Source organism: Rhinoraja longicauda, chromosome 1, assembly GCF_053455715.1.
Source record: "Rhinoraja longicauda isolate Sanriku21f chromosome 1, sRhiLon1.1, whole genome shotgun sequence".
NCBI classification, from domain to species: domain Eukaryota; kingdom Metazoa; phylum Chordata; class Chondrichthyes; order Rajiformes; family Arhynchobatidae; genus Rhinoraja; species Rhinoraja longicauda.
Window position 1 is genome coordinate 116,256,899 of NC_135953.1, and position 17,223 is coordinate 116,274,121.

At 42.2% G+C, this 17,223-nt stretch overlaps 1 protein-coding gene across 5 annotated transcripts in view; it reads right to left on the bottom strand.

Annotated features, from left to right (window-relative positions):
• Nucleotides 1-17,223, bottom strand: part of inpp4b (inositol polyphosphate-4-phosphatase type II B) — a 514,249-nt gene that overhangs the window by 24,113 nt on the left and 472,913 nt on the right. For all 5 annotated transcript variants that reach the window (XM_078404977.1, XM_078404995.1, XM_078404967.1 and 2 more), the window contains 2 exons: nucleotides 15,199-15,296; nucleotides 10,032-10,144 (listed from right to left, as the gene is read on the bottom strand). In XM_078404977.1, coding sequence (XP_078261103.1) covers nucleotides 10,032-10,144; nucleotides 15,199-15,296 — 211 coding nt within the window. The remainder of the gene's footprint in view (nucleotides 1-10,031; nucleotides 10,145-15,198; nucleotides 15,297-17,223) is intronic.

Here is a 17,223-nt window from a genome sequence, read left to right on the forward strand (position 1 = left end):
AAGGTGACTTGGACAGGTTGGGTGAGTGGGCAGATGCAGTATAATGTGGATAAATGTGAGGTTATCCACTTTGGTGGCAAGAAAAGGAAGGCAAATTATTATCGGAATGGTATCAGGTTAGGAAAAGGGGAAGTACAACGAGACCTGGGTGTGCTTGTACATCAGTCACTGAAAGCAAGCATGCAGGTACAGCAGGCAGTGAAGAAAGCTCATGGTATGTTGGCCTTCATAACGAGAGGAGTTGAGTGGAGGATCAAAGAGGTCCTTCTGCAGTTGTAGAGACCACACCTGGAGTATTGTGTGCAGTTTTGGTCTAATTTGAAGAAGGACATTCTTGATATTGAGGGAGTGTAGCATAGGCTTACGAGGCTAATTCTCGGAATGGCGGGACTGTCATATAATGAAAGAATGTTGCGACTGGGCTTGTATTCACTGGAATTTAGAAGAATGAGAGGGGATCTTATAGAAACATATAAAATTATTGAGGGATTGGACACGCTAGATGCAGGAAACATGTTCCCAATGTAGAGGGAGCCCAAACCTAGGGGCTACAGTTTAAGAATAAGGGGTAGGCCATTTAGAACTGACATGAGGAAAAGCCTTTGTGAATTTGTGGAATTCTCTGCCTCAGAAGGCAGTGGAGGCCGATTCACTGGATGCATTCAAAAGAGAGTTAGATAGAGCTCTTAGGGCTAGCAGAATCAAGGGATATGGGGAGAAGGCAGAAACGGGGTACTGATTGTAGATGATCAGCCACGATCACATTGATTGGCAGTGCTGGCTCGAAGGAACAAATGGCCTACTCCTGTACCTAATGTCTATGTATCTATGTATTTACAGTCCACTCCATAATGTTTGGGACAAAGACCCATCATTTATTTATTTGCCTCTGTACCCCACAATTTGTGATTTGTAATAGAAAAAAATCACACGTGGTTAAAGTAAATGAAAGTAGTCATGTTTAGTATTTTGTTGCATATCCTTTGCTTGCAATGACTGCTTGAAGTCTGCAATTCATGGACATCACCAGTTGCTGGGTGTCGCCTCTGGTGATGCCCTGCCAGGCCTGTATTGCAGCCATCTTTAGCTTATGATTGTTTTAGGGGCTAGTCCCCCTCAGTTTTCTCTTCAGCATGTAAAAGGCATGCTCACTTGGGTTTGGATCGGATGATTGACTTGGCCACTCAAGAATTGCCCATTTTTTAGCTTTGAAAAACTCCTTTGTTGCTTTAGCAGTATATTTGGGATCATTGTCTTGCTGTAGAATAGACCGCCGGCCAATGAGTTTTGAGGCATTTGTTTGAACTTGAGCAGATAGGATGTGTCTATACACTTCAGAATTCATTATGCTACTACCATCAGCAGTTGTATCATCAATGAAGATAAGTGAGCCAGTTCCTTCAGCAGCCATACATGCCCAGGCTATAACACCCCCACCACCGTGTTTCACAGATGAGGTGGTATGCTTTGGATCTTGGGTAGTTCCATGCTTTGCTCTTGCCATCACTCTGATATAAGTTAATCTTCATCTCATCTATCCACAAGACCTTTTTCCAGAACAGTGGTAGCTCTTTTAAGTACTTCTTGGCAAACTGTAACCTGGCCATCCTATTTTTGCGGCTAACCAATGGTTTGCATTGGAGCCTCTGTATTTCTGTTCATGAAGTCTTCTGCAGACAGTGGTCATTGACAAATTCACACCTGACTGATGTACAAGGACATCCAGATCTTGTTGTACTTCCCCTTTTCCTAACTTGACACCATTCAGATAATAATCTACCTTCCTGTTCTTGCCACCAAAGTGGATAACCTCACATTTATCCACATTAAACTGCATCTGCCCACTCACCCAACCTATCCAGGTCACCCTGCATTACACCGTAGCATTACCTTTGCTCCATGCCAATTTTAACTATTGATTCAACATGCACCCTATATCCAGGCTACTGTTTGGGGGCCTGTAGATAACACCCATTAGGGTCTTTTTACCCTTACAATTCCTCAGTTCTATCCATACTGACTCTACATCTCCTGATTCTATGTCACCCCTCGCAAGGAACTGAATTTAATTCCTTACCAACTGGGCTACCCCACCCCCTCTGCCCGCCTGTCTGTCTTTTTGATAGGGCATATACCCCTGAATATTCAGTTCCCACCCATGGTTCTCTTGCTGCCATGTCTCTGTAATTCCTATGACATCAAACTTGCCAATCTCTAACTGAGCCTCAAGCACATTCACTTTATTTCTCATACTTCGTCTGCTTTGATATGTTGCTTGCACACCTTACCCCTCCATATCTCTAGTCACCCTCTCCCCTGACTCTCAGTCTGAAGAAAGGTCTCAACCCAAAACGTCACCCATTCCTCCTCTCCAATCTCGCTGAGTTAGTCCAGCATTTTGTGTCTATCTGCAAGAGATATACAGATAGCTTCAGTGATCTGCAATACTAGTGATGGTATTGATGGTCTTTGTAAGAGGTGAACACACAACCTGAATAAAATTACTTGGTTATGGGTTCATAATCTGTTTTGTTATAAAGGCAAAGTTGAACTTAAATATGGGACAGAAGGATTAGAAGACTTATTCACAAAATGCTGGAGTAACTCAGCAGGTCAGGCAGCATCTCGGGAGAGAAGGAATGGGTGACGTTTCAGGTCGAGACCCTTCTTCAGACTGATGTCGGGGGTGGGACAAAGGACGGATATAGGTGGAGACAGGAAGATCTGGGAAGGAGGAGGGGAAGGGAGGGACAGAGGAGCTATCTGAAGTTGGAGAAGTCGACGTTCATACCACCGGGCTGCAAACTGCCCAGGCGAAATATGAGGTGCTGCTCCTCCAACTTCCGGCGGGCCTCACTATGGCACTGGAGGAGGCCCATGACAGAGAGGTCAGACTGGGAATGGGAGGGGGAGTTAAAGTGCTGGGCCACCGGGAGATCAGTTGCGTTAATGCGGACCGAGCGCAGGTGTTCAGCGAAGCGATCGCCGAGCCTGCGCTTGGTTTCGCCGATATAAATAAGTTGACATCTAGAGCAGCGGATGCAATAGATGAGGTTGGAGGAGGTGCAGGTGAACCTCTGTCTCACCTGGAAAGACTGTTTGGGTCCTTTGATGGAGTTGAGGGGGGAGGTAAAGGGACAGGTGTTGCATCTCGTGCGGTTGCAAGGGAAAGTGCCCGGGGTTGGGGTGGTTTGGGTAGGAAGGGACGAGTGGACCAGGGAGTTACGGAGGGAACGGTCTCTGCGGAACGCAGAGAGGGGAGGGGATGGGAAGATATGGCCAGTGGTGGGGTCCCGTTGTAGGTGACGGAAATGTTGGTGGATGATATGTTGGATCCGCTGGCTGGTGGGGTGGAAGGTGAGAACGAGGGGGATCCTGTCCTTGTTGCGAGTGGGGGGAGGGGGTGCAAGAGCGGAGCTGCGGGATGTAGAAGAGTAGAAGACTGTTTTACAATTGACAGCTTTCCAAAGATATGGCGCATATTATCGAAGGTAAATCTGAAAAGAAAGCTGCATGTAAGGTCAATAAATATTGGTAGCTTTTCCAATGAATGAGTGCAAATGGTTGTTTTCCAAGCATCAAGTTACACAAAAGCTAGCAGTTGGTAAAGCAATGGGAAGCTGGATCAGCCAAAAAGTAATCCAGTATTTGTTTGATGACCGCTGAATTGGTTGTTGCTTTCGGAGTCCACTTGCTCGAATATCGGAAAAAAACAGCCCGTCAGTTGTTGAGGACTGTGAAGTTCATGGATGAGAGTAAAATACATTTTCAAGATCCATTCTGTCTCTTTTTATTCTGGAGCCATTGTTATTGTGACAGGTCCACCACCAAATTTCCAGCATTCTTGGTTCCAGAGCCTTTCTGGATTATCCATTTGGCCATAGCAACGGAGGTCACAGCCTCTAAGGGGAGTCCATCGGTTCCGGAATGGTCCGCCTACACAACCCAGGAGCCAAGAGATCGGCACGCAAAGTCAGCTGTGGGAACAGGTCTGCTGGCTCTGGCCAGGCCGAAGTTCCAGAGTCCCGGCTGCGGGGGGCCGGCTGGGACTCCCCCAACCTAGTTGCCACATTTTCGGGGGGGGGAGATTTTAAGTGCTCTCACTTAATTTTGTCCGGATTAAAAAAACAGCCAGTTGCCGGAAAATTGGTGGTGGATGTGTACACCATTTCCCCATTGCCTAACATGTGAAAGCAATTTCACCTAACCTCTAAGTTCCTTTACTGCCTTGTTCCAATCTTCTATGTTAGCCCAAGCCAAGGCTAACACATACTTTAGTACGTGATAACATGTCAGCTACTTTTCATGAAGCCAATAAACATTTGGGTGCATGCTGAACTACCCTTTCAATCAATGGAAAGAACTGAATACTTACTTCTTAGCTGTCAAGGATTAAACATTGCCAGTGGGACAGGACTGGTGAGCTGATGTTGTTACAACTTTGAAATGACCACTTACAGGTGTGAATGATGCTATATCTTCCTTGGTCTCTTAACAGAGAAAGGAATCATGTGGCAAGCTTAGGTCTTCTCCGTAACTATACTTGTTTTTAAGTGGATGAGGAGAGTGCGAGGGTATATTGACCATGTACAGGAAAATCAATGTAGTTATATTCCACTGATGTAAACCCACAATCATTTCCGGAGAGAGTCATTCTAAGCGGAATTTTAACCTGCAGGAGCATGTTAGTTTGGGTGTAACCATGAGTTTAAGAACAGAAGAAATCCAAATGCATTTCCACGTTGGCTCCAACCCATTGAAATCTGCATTTAATTTGAGCACATTAGGCTGTTTGGTTCAAACTTCCACGTTTACATCCCATCCACAGTTTTCCTGAAACCTGCTGCAAAATCAAGGCAAGAGCACAGTGCCAATGAAGTGAGCTGATGCAAACCCACTGAAGCAATAAATACCCAACTCCCAAAGCTGGGTATTCTTACATGCTGCAATTTGCTTATATCGCTTCTGCTGAACTTTTATTTGTTGCTCTTTGGGAGATTTATGAATAACAGCAAAATTCATGATGCTATGCCTGCCTTTGATTAGACCTTGGAAAGGCACAAATAGGATCAGCAACAACCTGGTCCCGTAACAGCTTTAGCAGAGATGTGCAGCTCAAGAGATTACACTCCGCCAACACAAGGTTCATAGATACGTAGATGTTGTGCTTCCATAGCAAGATACTGCACTAGATACTGACAACCATCTTGAATTTGCTAGAAAATCACCTTTTGCTACTTTTAAATTCAATATAACAGGTATAACAGAGCTTTATTTGTCGTTCGGTACCGAAGTACCGAACGAAACTACATAGCAGTCATAGAAAAAAAAAAGAACACAAGACACATAACCCCAACACAAACGTCCATCACAGTGACTCCAAACACCCCCTCACTGTGATGGAGGCAACAAAACTTCCCCTCTCTTCCCCACGCCCACGGACAGACAGCTCGTCCCCGACCGACCCGCACAGTCCCCGCACCGGGCGCTGAAACGTCTCACGGCCGAACCGGGCGATGAAAGGCCCGCGACCAAGCCTTGCGCAGCTAAGTCCCGCAGCCGAGCCGCGCCAGCGGTGAAAAGTCCCGCAGCCGAGCCGCACCGGGCGGTGTTAAGTCCCGCAGCCGAGTTGCACCGGGCGGTGTTAAGCCCCGCAGCCGAGCTGCACCGGGCGATGTTAAGCCCCGCAGCCGAGCTGCACCGGGCGATGTAAAGTAAAGTCCCGCAGCCGAGTTGCACCGGGCGGTGTTAAGCCCCGCAGCCGAGCTGCACCGGGTGATGTAAAGTCCAGCGGCCGAGCCGCACCGGGGGATGTTAGGCCCCGCAGCCGAGCCGCACCCCGCGCCGTGAGGAAGAGAAAAGTTCCCCACACCCACACCCACCCCCCACACACCACCACCCCCTCCCACACATACACAACCAAAAAAATATATATAAAAATCATCTCAACACCGACACTCAACAAAAAAAAGACGGACAGACTGCTAGTCAGCCGCTGCCGTTAGGCGCCGCCACGTGATGATGATACCGCTGTTGTTGGATGAATAAGGAGTCAGAGTAGAGGAGGTAGGTTGAAAATCTAGTTGAATGGTGGCAGAACAATCTTGCCCTTATCGTTAGGGAGATCCTGGTGCCGACTGTTGACTTAGAAGGAGAAAGCCAAGAAGCCATAATCCCAAAATAATCGATGGATTGATTGTCAGATTAAAGAGTAAGCAACTTCAAGTTCATGAGCATGCATATCCCCGAAGATCTGTCCTGGGCCCAGCATATTGATGTAGTCATAAAGATAGCCCATCACTACCTGTACTTTTTTAGATGTTTGATGCAATGTGGTATATTGATGGATACTCTTTTGAATTTCTCTAGGTAGAGTGTATATTGACTGGTTGCATCACAGCCTGGTTTGGCACCAAACACCCAGAATGAAGAAGATGTTCTGATACAGGTAACTTGTCCCGCGTTGAAGGGATCTACAGAAGGTTCTGCCTTAAAAAGTGAGCCGGTATCATCAAAGACTGTGGTCATCACTGTGGTCACCTTTTCATTTCACTCCTCCAATTGGGAAGAAAGTGTAGAGTCTGAAAGTCGTGACCACCAGTCTTAAGAATAGCTTTTTCTCAACAATAATCAGTCTCCTGAAGCAACACTAATCTCAAGTATGAACTTCGATGGACTGTCTTTTGTTGCACTAAGGCCTTTGGACTTTTTAAAAAATCTGGCATTATGGTTATCAATGATATATTATCCATGTCTATTGTGGCTCCAGGCTTGTTCTGCTGCTGCAGGTTAGCATTTCATTGTTCTCTTGTTGGCAAAAAAGACAATTATGCATTCTTGACTATTAACTCTTGTCTGATGTCTACATGTGATACCTACATTTAACTTGCGGTTGCCAAAGGCATTGCTACGCAATCTCTGACTGATGTCTCACAAATGCAAGGAACCAACTTAGCACACATTGTACTCCAGGCTCAATGAGGTTTTTATGAATCCCAGAGGCATATTGCATGGAAACAGGTCTTTCAGCCCAGTCTGGAATGATCACTGCACTGCTGGTGGAAGCCCTATGAGCTGTGCCTCTCCAATCTGCCAACTGTGAGGATTTCCACTGTCAATGTGCAGCTGGTATGCAATCACAAGGTAATTTACGCAGGTATACGTGCTTAAGGTTGCCTATCGTTTTCCTATTGAGGCAGTTAAAGTTCATTACTGTTTACTGAGATAGACAAAACAAATACAGGTGAGTTAGAGCATCTGGTCAATGAATGGCAACGGTTCAATTCCTTCATTTGTGGCAGGGACTGCTGTTCTCACATTGCCCTCCTCAATCAACTCAGAATACACAGAACTGGTGGAGCAAGTCATCTTTGATCCTAAGAGATTGGCTAAGTAGAGAAGGACATATCTCTGACATCAGAGACATTCAAATCCTATTAACAATTTGTCAATCTTAAAGAGATTTGCAAGTGATTAGGGTAAGAAATTAACAAATCACAAACACAATTAAAAATATTGATGTGAACTCAATTAATTAAAACAAATAGTAAAATACATCTCAGCCTCCTGCAGCAATTTTGCTGAACACCTCCACTCAGTCCACCTAGGCCTACGCGATCTCCTGGTTGCTAAACTCTTAAACTCCCCCTCCCACACTGACCCTTCTGACCTGGGCCTCCTCCACTGTAAGAGTGAGGTCCAATGCAAATTGGAGGAACAGTACCTCCTATTTCATTTGGGCAGCTTACAACCCAGTGGTATGAACAATGATTTATCTAATTTCAAGTAACCCTTGCATTCCCTCTCCCTCTGTCCCTCCCTCTGCCTCATTCTCCAAATAGTTTCATTGCCCTTCTGATTAATTTTACTGATTGTATGCCTCCTTGTCACCTTCCCTCAGCTAACAATGAGTCTGAAGAAGGGTCTCGATCCAAAACGTTAGCTATTCCTTTACTCCAGAGATGCTGCCTAACCCTCTGAGTTACTCCACCATGTTGTGTCTATCTGCAGTTCCTCTAATTTCAAATGGATGGAGTCATTGGTCCTGAGGCAGGGCTAACCTGGCGGATGCTCCACAGACAGATTCTCCAGCACAATGTGGGAACTGCAGGAAGCCTGCACTGGGCTCCATAAGATGTCCAGATGTGAAGCAGAGATGGCAAAGCTTCAGCAACAAGGTGTATGAGACGATAGCCTTCCCACGTTGGTCCCAAACGTCCTGACACATGGGCAGTTTTGGAAAATTATAAAAAGAATCCAGGCCACTGTGTTTCAGTTCTTAAATTGTTCAATGATTGGTGACTTCCATACAAGATCAATTCAGTTAGAACAGCTAATACATTGAATATAAATCCTTGACATAAGCAGTAAGCATTAGCTTGGATTTTTTGATGTATATCATCATCACAAATTTCAATGCATCCGCTGCCCATCAACTAATATTGACTGCATTGGAAGTTTGCGTACAGTGAATGATGTGCAGCTGTCAGACTTCAAATCTTTGACACAGTATAGTTGAGTTTCAATTTTGAGAAAAGTAAGGACGATTACCTTAAAGGCTGTAGATGCCCCATGAGGTGTTTCTACAGTTATACATGGAAGTTCACATTGAAATAAAAAGACTGGACACCCACTGTATAAGAACTTACCTCGCACATCCCCTTTGTATGGACTGCTTTTTGTTGCACTAAGGCCTTTGGGCTTTTTTTTGATCTGGCATAGTGGTTATTAATTATATATTATCTATGTGTATTGTGGCTACAGGTTTGTTCTGCTGCTGCAGGTTAGCATTTCATTGTTCTCCTGTTGGCAAATGTGACAATTAAGCAATCTTAACTATTAACTCTTGACTGAAGAAGGGTCTCGACCCGAAACGTCACCCATTCCTTTTCTCCAGAGATGCTGCCTGTCCCGCGGAGTTACTCCAGCTTTTTGAGTCTATTTTCCTTGAAACGATCCCCGTCTGACTTCAAGTTATGCCCTCCAATCTTTGACATTTCCATCTTGGGGAAAAAGGGTTTACTGTCCACCCAATCTGTGCCTCTCCTAATTTTATATACTATTAGGTCTCCCCTCCGGTCCTCCAGAGAAACCAACTCAAGTTTGCCCAACGTCTCCCTTTTAACACCTTTTAATCTCAGGACTTGTTTATGCATAAAGTAAATCTGCTATTCTTGGAATAAGTCTAGGAATCTTCACTGCACTCCCAGTTTGGCAAGCAAATATCATCTATAGGTAAGAGGACCAAAGTTGTACACAATCCTTTGCTTGTGGCTTACTATTGGTCTACACAAATGCAGTAAAACATCTTTATTACAAATGGATTTGAACACACGAGTAAAAGCCAATGACATTTGATTTAAGTGAATGAGTTTATGAACAACTCATATTTGAAATATTTCTTGAAACTTGAACAACACAGCAAGTTTGAACATATCTGTTAAATGCAGTTAAACAGCAAGAGTTTAATAGCATGGAGTCCTGGTGTATTTCTATAACTGGAATGGAAATCGTATGTAAATTTGATCCGCCATTCCTTAAAATTTGGGATTAGATCAAATATCAGCTCTGGTTCGGTTGGAAAAACTTTCACATTGAGTTCAGGGATCGGAGTGGCTTGAACACAAAAGCACAGGCAGACACTCCAGTAGGACATTCTCAAACGTGGGATCAGCTGAGTTGTTAACTTGGGACCCTATCTGCTCTTGCAGCTTCGTGTAAAAGATGGCAAGGGACAATTGGAAGAAGAGTGAGGGAGGCTTTTCCAGTAATTGCTTCCCATTCAATGTGAGTAAAAAAAAGAACATTGGGGCATTATCACATTTTTGTTTTGAGGGATTGTTTCCCATATTCTAACAGTGACTACACTCCAAAAATACGGCATTCGCAGGAAATCCCTTTGGGATGGCCGGAAATAGATGTGAATGGCAAGACCAAAGTACATTGAGTTTTCTAACACATATGCTTATCATAAACATAAAAAATATATAAGAGTGTTTTTTGTTCAGTTCAGATAAACATATGGAACTTACTGATGCAGTAATTTTTAGAATTTCCACATTTTTTCTCTTCCTAGCTTGGATGTTTTCACTAAGGCTTTGAAATAATTCTTTTAAATCAATTTGGGTTTGCAACCGAGGCAGGCCTGCAAAGATAAGAAGACAGATTAAGTCATTAAACAATTATAGTGGTTGGCATTTTATAAAACTGTAATAAAAAACATCAGTATGAAAATGCTTCTTTCATTAATATTTCTCATATCGACTTGATATTTAGTGTTAGTCTAATCTCCATCTCATGTGGAAGTCCCACATCTTGAAGAACTTCCATTTATATTTATAGGGCACATAGCTATGCCCCTAATCATTAAAGGGTCTCGACCCAAAACGTCACCCATTCCTTCTCTCCTGAGATGCTGCCTGACCTGCTGAGTTACTCCAGCATTTTATGAATAAATACCTTCGATTTGTACCAGCATCTGCAGTTATTGTCTTATATTATTATAATAATGATCATATTGGTATCATTTCTAGACAGTACAAAGGTAAGTATGAGAACAAATTGTAAATAGTCTACAAAGGGATAGAGATGGTAGATATAAAATATAAAAATAGCTGTGAAAGAATAAAGATATAGAAATGTAGATTCAAATTTGTCAGATAATGAATGTGCAGCAAGATAAAGTTTTCCTTAAAAAGTGGTCCCAACCAAAACTCCACCCATTTACCTCCATGGCTGCTGCCTGGATGCTGAGTTCCGCCAGCACTTTGCTTTTTACATAATTTTTTCCATTTTAGTAGGAAGAATAGAGACATATAAAACTGGGAGAAGGTGGGGTTATTACATTGGTTCATGGAGGTTTTGAGAAGATCCTTGAATCGTTTCCTTTGTTGTGTGAATGACATTGCCCGCCCACTGACTGTCATTACTGCCTTGATGTTGGCCAGGGAGAGACTGCTGGCAACAGATTTTGTTTGTTTGTCAAGTCGATGAGAATTTTGTGGAACTGAATTGGAGAAGGACAAGGAATGCTGCTGGTTAGAAAACCATGACCACTTTGTGCTATGTGTGAGGTCTTGAATTTCAAACATTCTTTTCCTCAAGGGCTCTACTGTCAAGAGTGAATTTCATTGCTGATATCTATCTTCACTTGGTGGTGACTCCAAGCTAGGGAAAGCTATTCATCTTTTGTAGAGAGTCTTCATGGATTTTATTTTGTGGGGGACAGAGTTATGTTGTGAGGGTAGGTTGGCACAGGATCTTTATTTTGATGATGTTTCTCTCATCATCATAAATTTAACCCACAAATTAAATGTATGCTTTTTCTGTTCATTAAGAATGCATTGGAACACTGTGTAGGTGGCATCATCTTATCTTAATTTGCATCTTCCTTCATTATTTTGAGTGCAATAATTTAAAGAATTTCTATTTCTAGCATATACACATTTAGTTGAATCGATAATGAGACACCATCGAAAGCATCTACAAAGAATTTGAAGCTGAGCAATATGGACATCAATGCACGCCTTCATTTCCATTCCATTGAGCAAATCAGCAAACTCAGCACTGGTAATTGCTTAGGAAGGCTACAATTGCCTGTTTCCTTTATCATCGTTACTTTTTTGCATATCTTTCATTGTTGTTCTTTATCTCTCTACATCATTGTCTATATCTCTCGTTTCCCTTTTCCCTAACTAGTCTGAAGGGTCTTGACCCGAAATATCACCCATTCCTTCTCTCCAGAGATGCTGCCTGTCCCACTGAGTTACTCCAGCTTTTTGTGTCCATCTACTGGTAGTTGTTTCCATGATCCACCACAGACAGCTGTGTTTACAGAAAAAATGAACCCTCTTTTGAACTATAGATTGTTCCATTGGAACTGCTTCCATCCACTTGAAATGAGGCCCCATGATCATATTCATTTTTAACATTTTCCTTGGCCTTCAGCTTTGAATGCTTTTATAGTTCAAAGACGGTTCATCATCAAGTTGTACAGGGCCCTGGTGAGACCGCACCTGGAGCATTATGTGCAATTTTGGTCTCCTAATTCCAGGAAGGGCATTATTGCTATTGAGAGAATGCAGTGTAGGTTCACCGGGTTAATTCCTGCGATGGCGGGACTGACATATGATGAAAGAATGGGTCGACTGGGCTTGTATTCACTGGAATTTAGGATGAGAGGGGATCATATAGACACATATAAAATTCTTAAAGGATTGGACAGGCTAAATGTAGGAAAAATGTTCCCGATGTTGGGGGAGTCCAGAACCAGGGGTCACAGTTTAAGAATAAGGGGTAGGCCATTTAGGACTGAGATAAGGAAACACTTTTTCACCCAGAGAGTTGTGAATCTGTGGAATTCTCTGCCATAGAAGGAAGTGGAGGCCAATTCACTGGATGTTTTCAAGAGAGAGTTAGATTTAGCTCTTATGGTTAACGGAATCAAGGGACATGGGAAAAAGCAGGAACGGGTACTGATTTTAGATGATCAGCCATGATCATATCGAATGGCGGTGCTGGCTCGAAGGGCCGAATGGCCTGCTCCTGCAGACCATGTTTCTACGTTTCTATGTCTGTACAACATCTCAGGTTCTTGTCCAGAACTGCTGACATGGACACATATTTATGATTTTGCTCTCCCTCCAATCCAGTTGAATCTTCGACAGGCAGGTTTGGTTTTAACAAATTAGAATCCTGGCCTGGAACAAACAGATGTGATAGGCTTTTGTTTCATTCCCATTATTTCTCCCTCTAACATGCCTTTATCATTTTGATTCTTTCTCCAGTGCGCTTATGAAGAAATTAGGATAATTCCTTTAACTAGGGTGGCACAGTGACACAGATGGTAGAGCTGATCCTGACCTCAGGTGCCGTCTGTGTGGAGTTGGCATGTTCACTCTATGACTATGGATTTCCTCTAGGTGCTCCGGTTTCCTTGCACATCCTAAAGACATGCAGCTTTGTACGTTAATTGGCCTCTGTACATTGCAGCTATTGTGTAGCGAGTGGATGAAAAACTAGCATAACATAGAAATAGTGTGAACAGGCGATCAATGGTTAGTGTGGACTCAGTGGGCCGAAGGGCCTGTTTCCATGTTATATCTTTCAACCAATCATTCCACTCTACCATATGGAGCAGTCACTTCACCATCTGTTCACACCAGTGATATTGCAAAATTAACCTTAATATTAATTGACACGGTCTTACTTTCAAGGTGTCTGAATTAACATCCGATCAATTTCGGTCATTGCTGTTTTCACTCAGTTCAACCATTTCATACTCTTTACTGTTCTTCTTAGGCTTGTGTATGTCTTTGTTTTGTGTTGCTTTCAGGGCAAATTGCTGACTGTTGTCTTTTGAAACCATAATTGTGATGAATGGCCTTTTTACGTCTACATTTATCAGTCCAAAGTTGTGAGTTACTGCTATAATAACATCATCCCTTTCTGTAGTTCTTTCCTGTCTCAAAGATGTAATATAACAGGCCCCCAACTTATTAATACTCTAAGCCTTTGGTATGTGCTGATGCTATTGCATTGTTTGCTTGATCGGTCTTTATAGACTGATCAATATCCAGAGCCTGCTAAAAGCTCAGTTCCTTCTCACTGACTAGATGCTTCCCTTCAGCCAAGTCAATTATATAACTTGTAAAATGCTGTGGCTCCATCACCAATGTATTACAACTTGCCAGCCAGTAAAGACCCATTAACCCTCCTCCCCATTTCCTTTAGCCATTCAATTTTCTGTCTACACTAATATGTTACCTCCTGCACCATTAGCTTTTATTTCCACCACAACCTTTGACTCGGCACCTTATCGAAGTGTTCTCAGTATATCAGCTAATCTGCCTTTATCTACAGTTTACATTACTTCAAAACATATCTTCTTAATCAAGCTTTTAACTGATTTTACTTTGTTTGTCCTTTTACACTCTCAATTTTACATTTTATATTTTTATATAAATCTGTGCTTTGTATGCTATTAACAGCCTATTTGTATGCTATTAACAGCCTGTTTTAATTTGTATTTGTGTTTAGATGTGTGTTTGTTTTTGTGGAAAGCACTTTGGGCTGCATTCAATTGCATGAAAAGTGCTATATAAATAAAGTTATTATTATTATTATTATTTCCCCTATAACAGATGGTAAGCTAGCCAAGCATGTGGTTTACTGCCTTCCATCTCCACTAGCTTTTGAATAAATTTGCTTTTGCAATCTAAAGGAACCTAGGGAAATTTGAAAAAATGAAAGTCACTAATTCAGACGGAGAACTCTGCTCAGTGCCGTATCAGGATGGTCCAAGTGTACAGCCGGTAGAGGTGTTGCCTCAGTCACCTTGCCCATTCAATGATCTCTGATGCTACCTCTTTGGATTTTGCATATTCTCCCTGTGACTTCATGGTTTTCCTCCAGGTGGTCTAGTTTCCTCCCACATCCCAAAGATTGATGGTTTGGTAGATGGATTGGCCACTGTAAACTGCACCTAATGTGCAGTTTAGTTTACTATTGTCAAATGTACTGAGGTGCAGTGAAAAGCTTTTGATTGAATGCTATCCAGTCAATGAAAAAACTATACATGATTTCAATCAAGCCATCCAGTGTACAGATAAAGGATAAGTGTTTAGATAAAGGAGTTTTATTAATGTGAGTGGTAGAAACTGCGGATTTGATGAGAACGAGCACAGAATAACATAGATCAGTGTACAATCAGTGTAAAATGGGAGCTTGATGGTCAATGTGGACGGTGGGCCATAAGGCATGATCAATGACTCTCTAACATTCCATCATGTATTTTTTAATCACTTATGGTGCAGAGCTCTTATGAGCACTTGGGGCCTGCTCTGATGAAGTTTAAAGAAGATCTCTTGAGCAGATGCAAGGCTGTCATGTCAGAGAACTTGTGCTACTTAGTACCTCCATTTGCAAATTTAACTACCTCTCACAGAGGCAGCGCAATGCACACTCTGATTCACTCACCCATGACCCCAAATCTAGTTGCAACCATCGGCACACCCCATCCCCAACCCCCTGCCCCCTCTCCCCCCCAAAAAAGTAAAACGCAATCACCAATGTAACAAGGTAAAAAAACACATACAGTTCAGAAAAATCACTCAGGAGCTTTTAAGCATTCCAAGTATCTGACGAGTGAATTATGTACACATCTACAAATTAACTGTGCTGAAATGTACATGTACTTACAATCAGTTGATAGTTTTTCTTGAAATGATTTGTAATATTTATGAAGTAGTTTTAAATTCTCTTGATTTATAATTTCCTGCAGTGAAATATCTCCAAACCTAATGAAAACAGATAGATTATTTGTCATGAAAAAAATAATAACATTTTACAATTTCCTAATTTTTGACGAAATTAGACAAAATTGTAAAACTTGCAGCTCTCTACCAACTTTCCCAATCACGGGATATTTGCAAAGCTAATCAATTATTTTTAATACTACAACTATAATGAACAAAATAATATAGCCAAATTGTGAATGGCAAGATCCCTTAAATTGTAGCAAGATACTTGTACAGATAAGATAGACAAATCTGTTTGTTGAGAGACAAGGCACAAGGGGAAATTATTCTTATGCTGAAGTCTGGAAATTGCATTATGCAAAATTAAAAGATTTAGAACTTTTTTCATCATTTGTCATTTTAATGTGAATGTTCGCCTGGTGCATTTTAGTTAAACAAACCTGAGCAGGAGTTCCACAAAAAAAAATCAGGGCCCTGGAGAGTGTTGCAGAACAGAGTCCAAAGGGTGCAGGTACATAGTTCCTTGAAAGTGGTGACACATGTAGATAAGGTGGTGAAAAAGGCAATTGGCACTCATGCCTTCAATAATAGGGATTTGAGCACAGGAGTTCAGACATAAAGTTATAGCTGTGCAAGACATTGGTAAGCTTACTGTACATTTGGAGTAATGTTCTGGTGGCCCTGCAATAGGAAGAATGTACTTAAATTGGAAAAGATGTACAAATGATTTACAAGGATGTTGTCTTTAAGTCCTTCTGGGCGAATGAGATCAAGCCAGATTACAAAATTCCACAAACAAATTTAGCAAAGGTAGATGGGAGCATTTAGTTGCATGTAAGTTGACATCAGCACAGTGGGAAGCGTTCAAAAACAAGAAACGTTCCAGTTTTCTCCAGGTGCTCTGGTTTTTTCTCACACTCCAAAGACGTGCAGGTTTGTCAGTTAATTATCATCTGTAAATTGTACGGGGATCGGTGGTCGGCATGGACTCAGTGGGCTGAAGGCCTGTTTCCACGCTGTAGCTCTAAAGTTAAAATGAAGTTAACGAAAATACCAAGAGTTCAAGGCCAACATCTGTTTAATGGTAAAAGCCTGAATGTTGAGGAATATTGAGGGTTAGACAAAGAGATACTAGGAATTACATGATAGGGAGAGAGAACTAATGACAGGAAAGGCCCATCAATAGTACTAAAAGTGTCAAGAGGGCTTAAAAAGAAAATTAGGAAGGTTAAGAAGGGACACGAGAAATCACAGGAAACAGATGTTCTATGTTTATTAGAAAATAATCAGGGAGAATGTAGGGTCTATTGGAGACAACTTGGGCAATCTGTGCATGGAGCTGGAAGATATAGGTGAAGTCTTAAATGAATACTTTTCATCAATATTCACGAGGTAAACAGTTTTTGTAGTTGGAGAATTAAATGAAGGAATATGTGAAAGTCGAGTGTAGGTCTCCATAAATAAAGAGGAGATGCTTAACGCCTTAGCAGGCTTAAAGGTGGATAAATTCCCAGGACCAGATGGGAATTTGAGGAGGCAAGGGGAGAGGTTGCTGGAACTCTGGCTGAGATTTTTGAATCTTCACTGGAAACAGGCGCGGTACCAAATGACTGCAGGACAACAAACATGGTCCCCTTTTGCAACAATGGCATGAGGGAAATGCCTGCTAACTATAGACCTGTGAGTCTAATATCAATGATGGGGAAGATACGCAAAATATTTCTGAGGGAGAGAATTAATGATCACTTGGAAAAGCAGGAACTAATTAGAGACGGCCAACATGGGTTCGTCAAGGGCGGATCCTGGTCTGACCAATACGATTGAAGTCTTTGAAGAGGTCACAGTTATTGATGAAGGAGGGAATAAATGTGATTTATATGACTTTAGTCAGTCCCTTGACATGGGACATTTGCCCAAAAGGTTAGGGCCCACAGGTTCCAGGGCAAGTTGACTTACTGCATCTAAA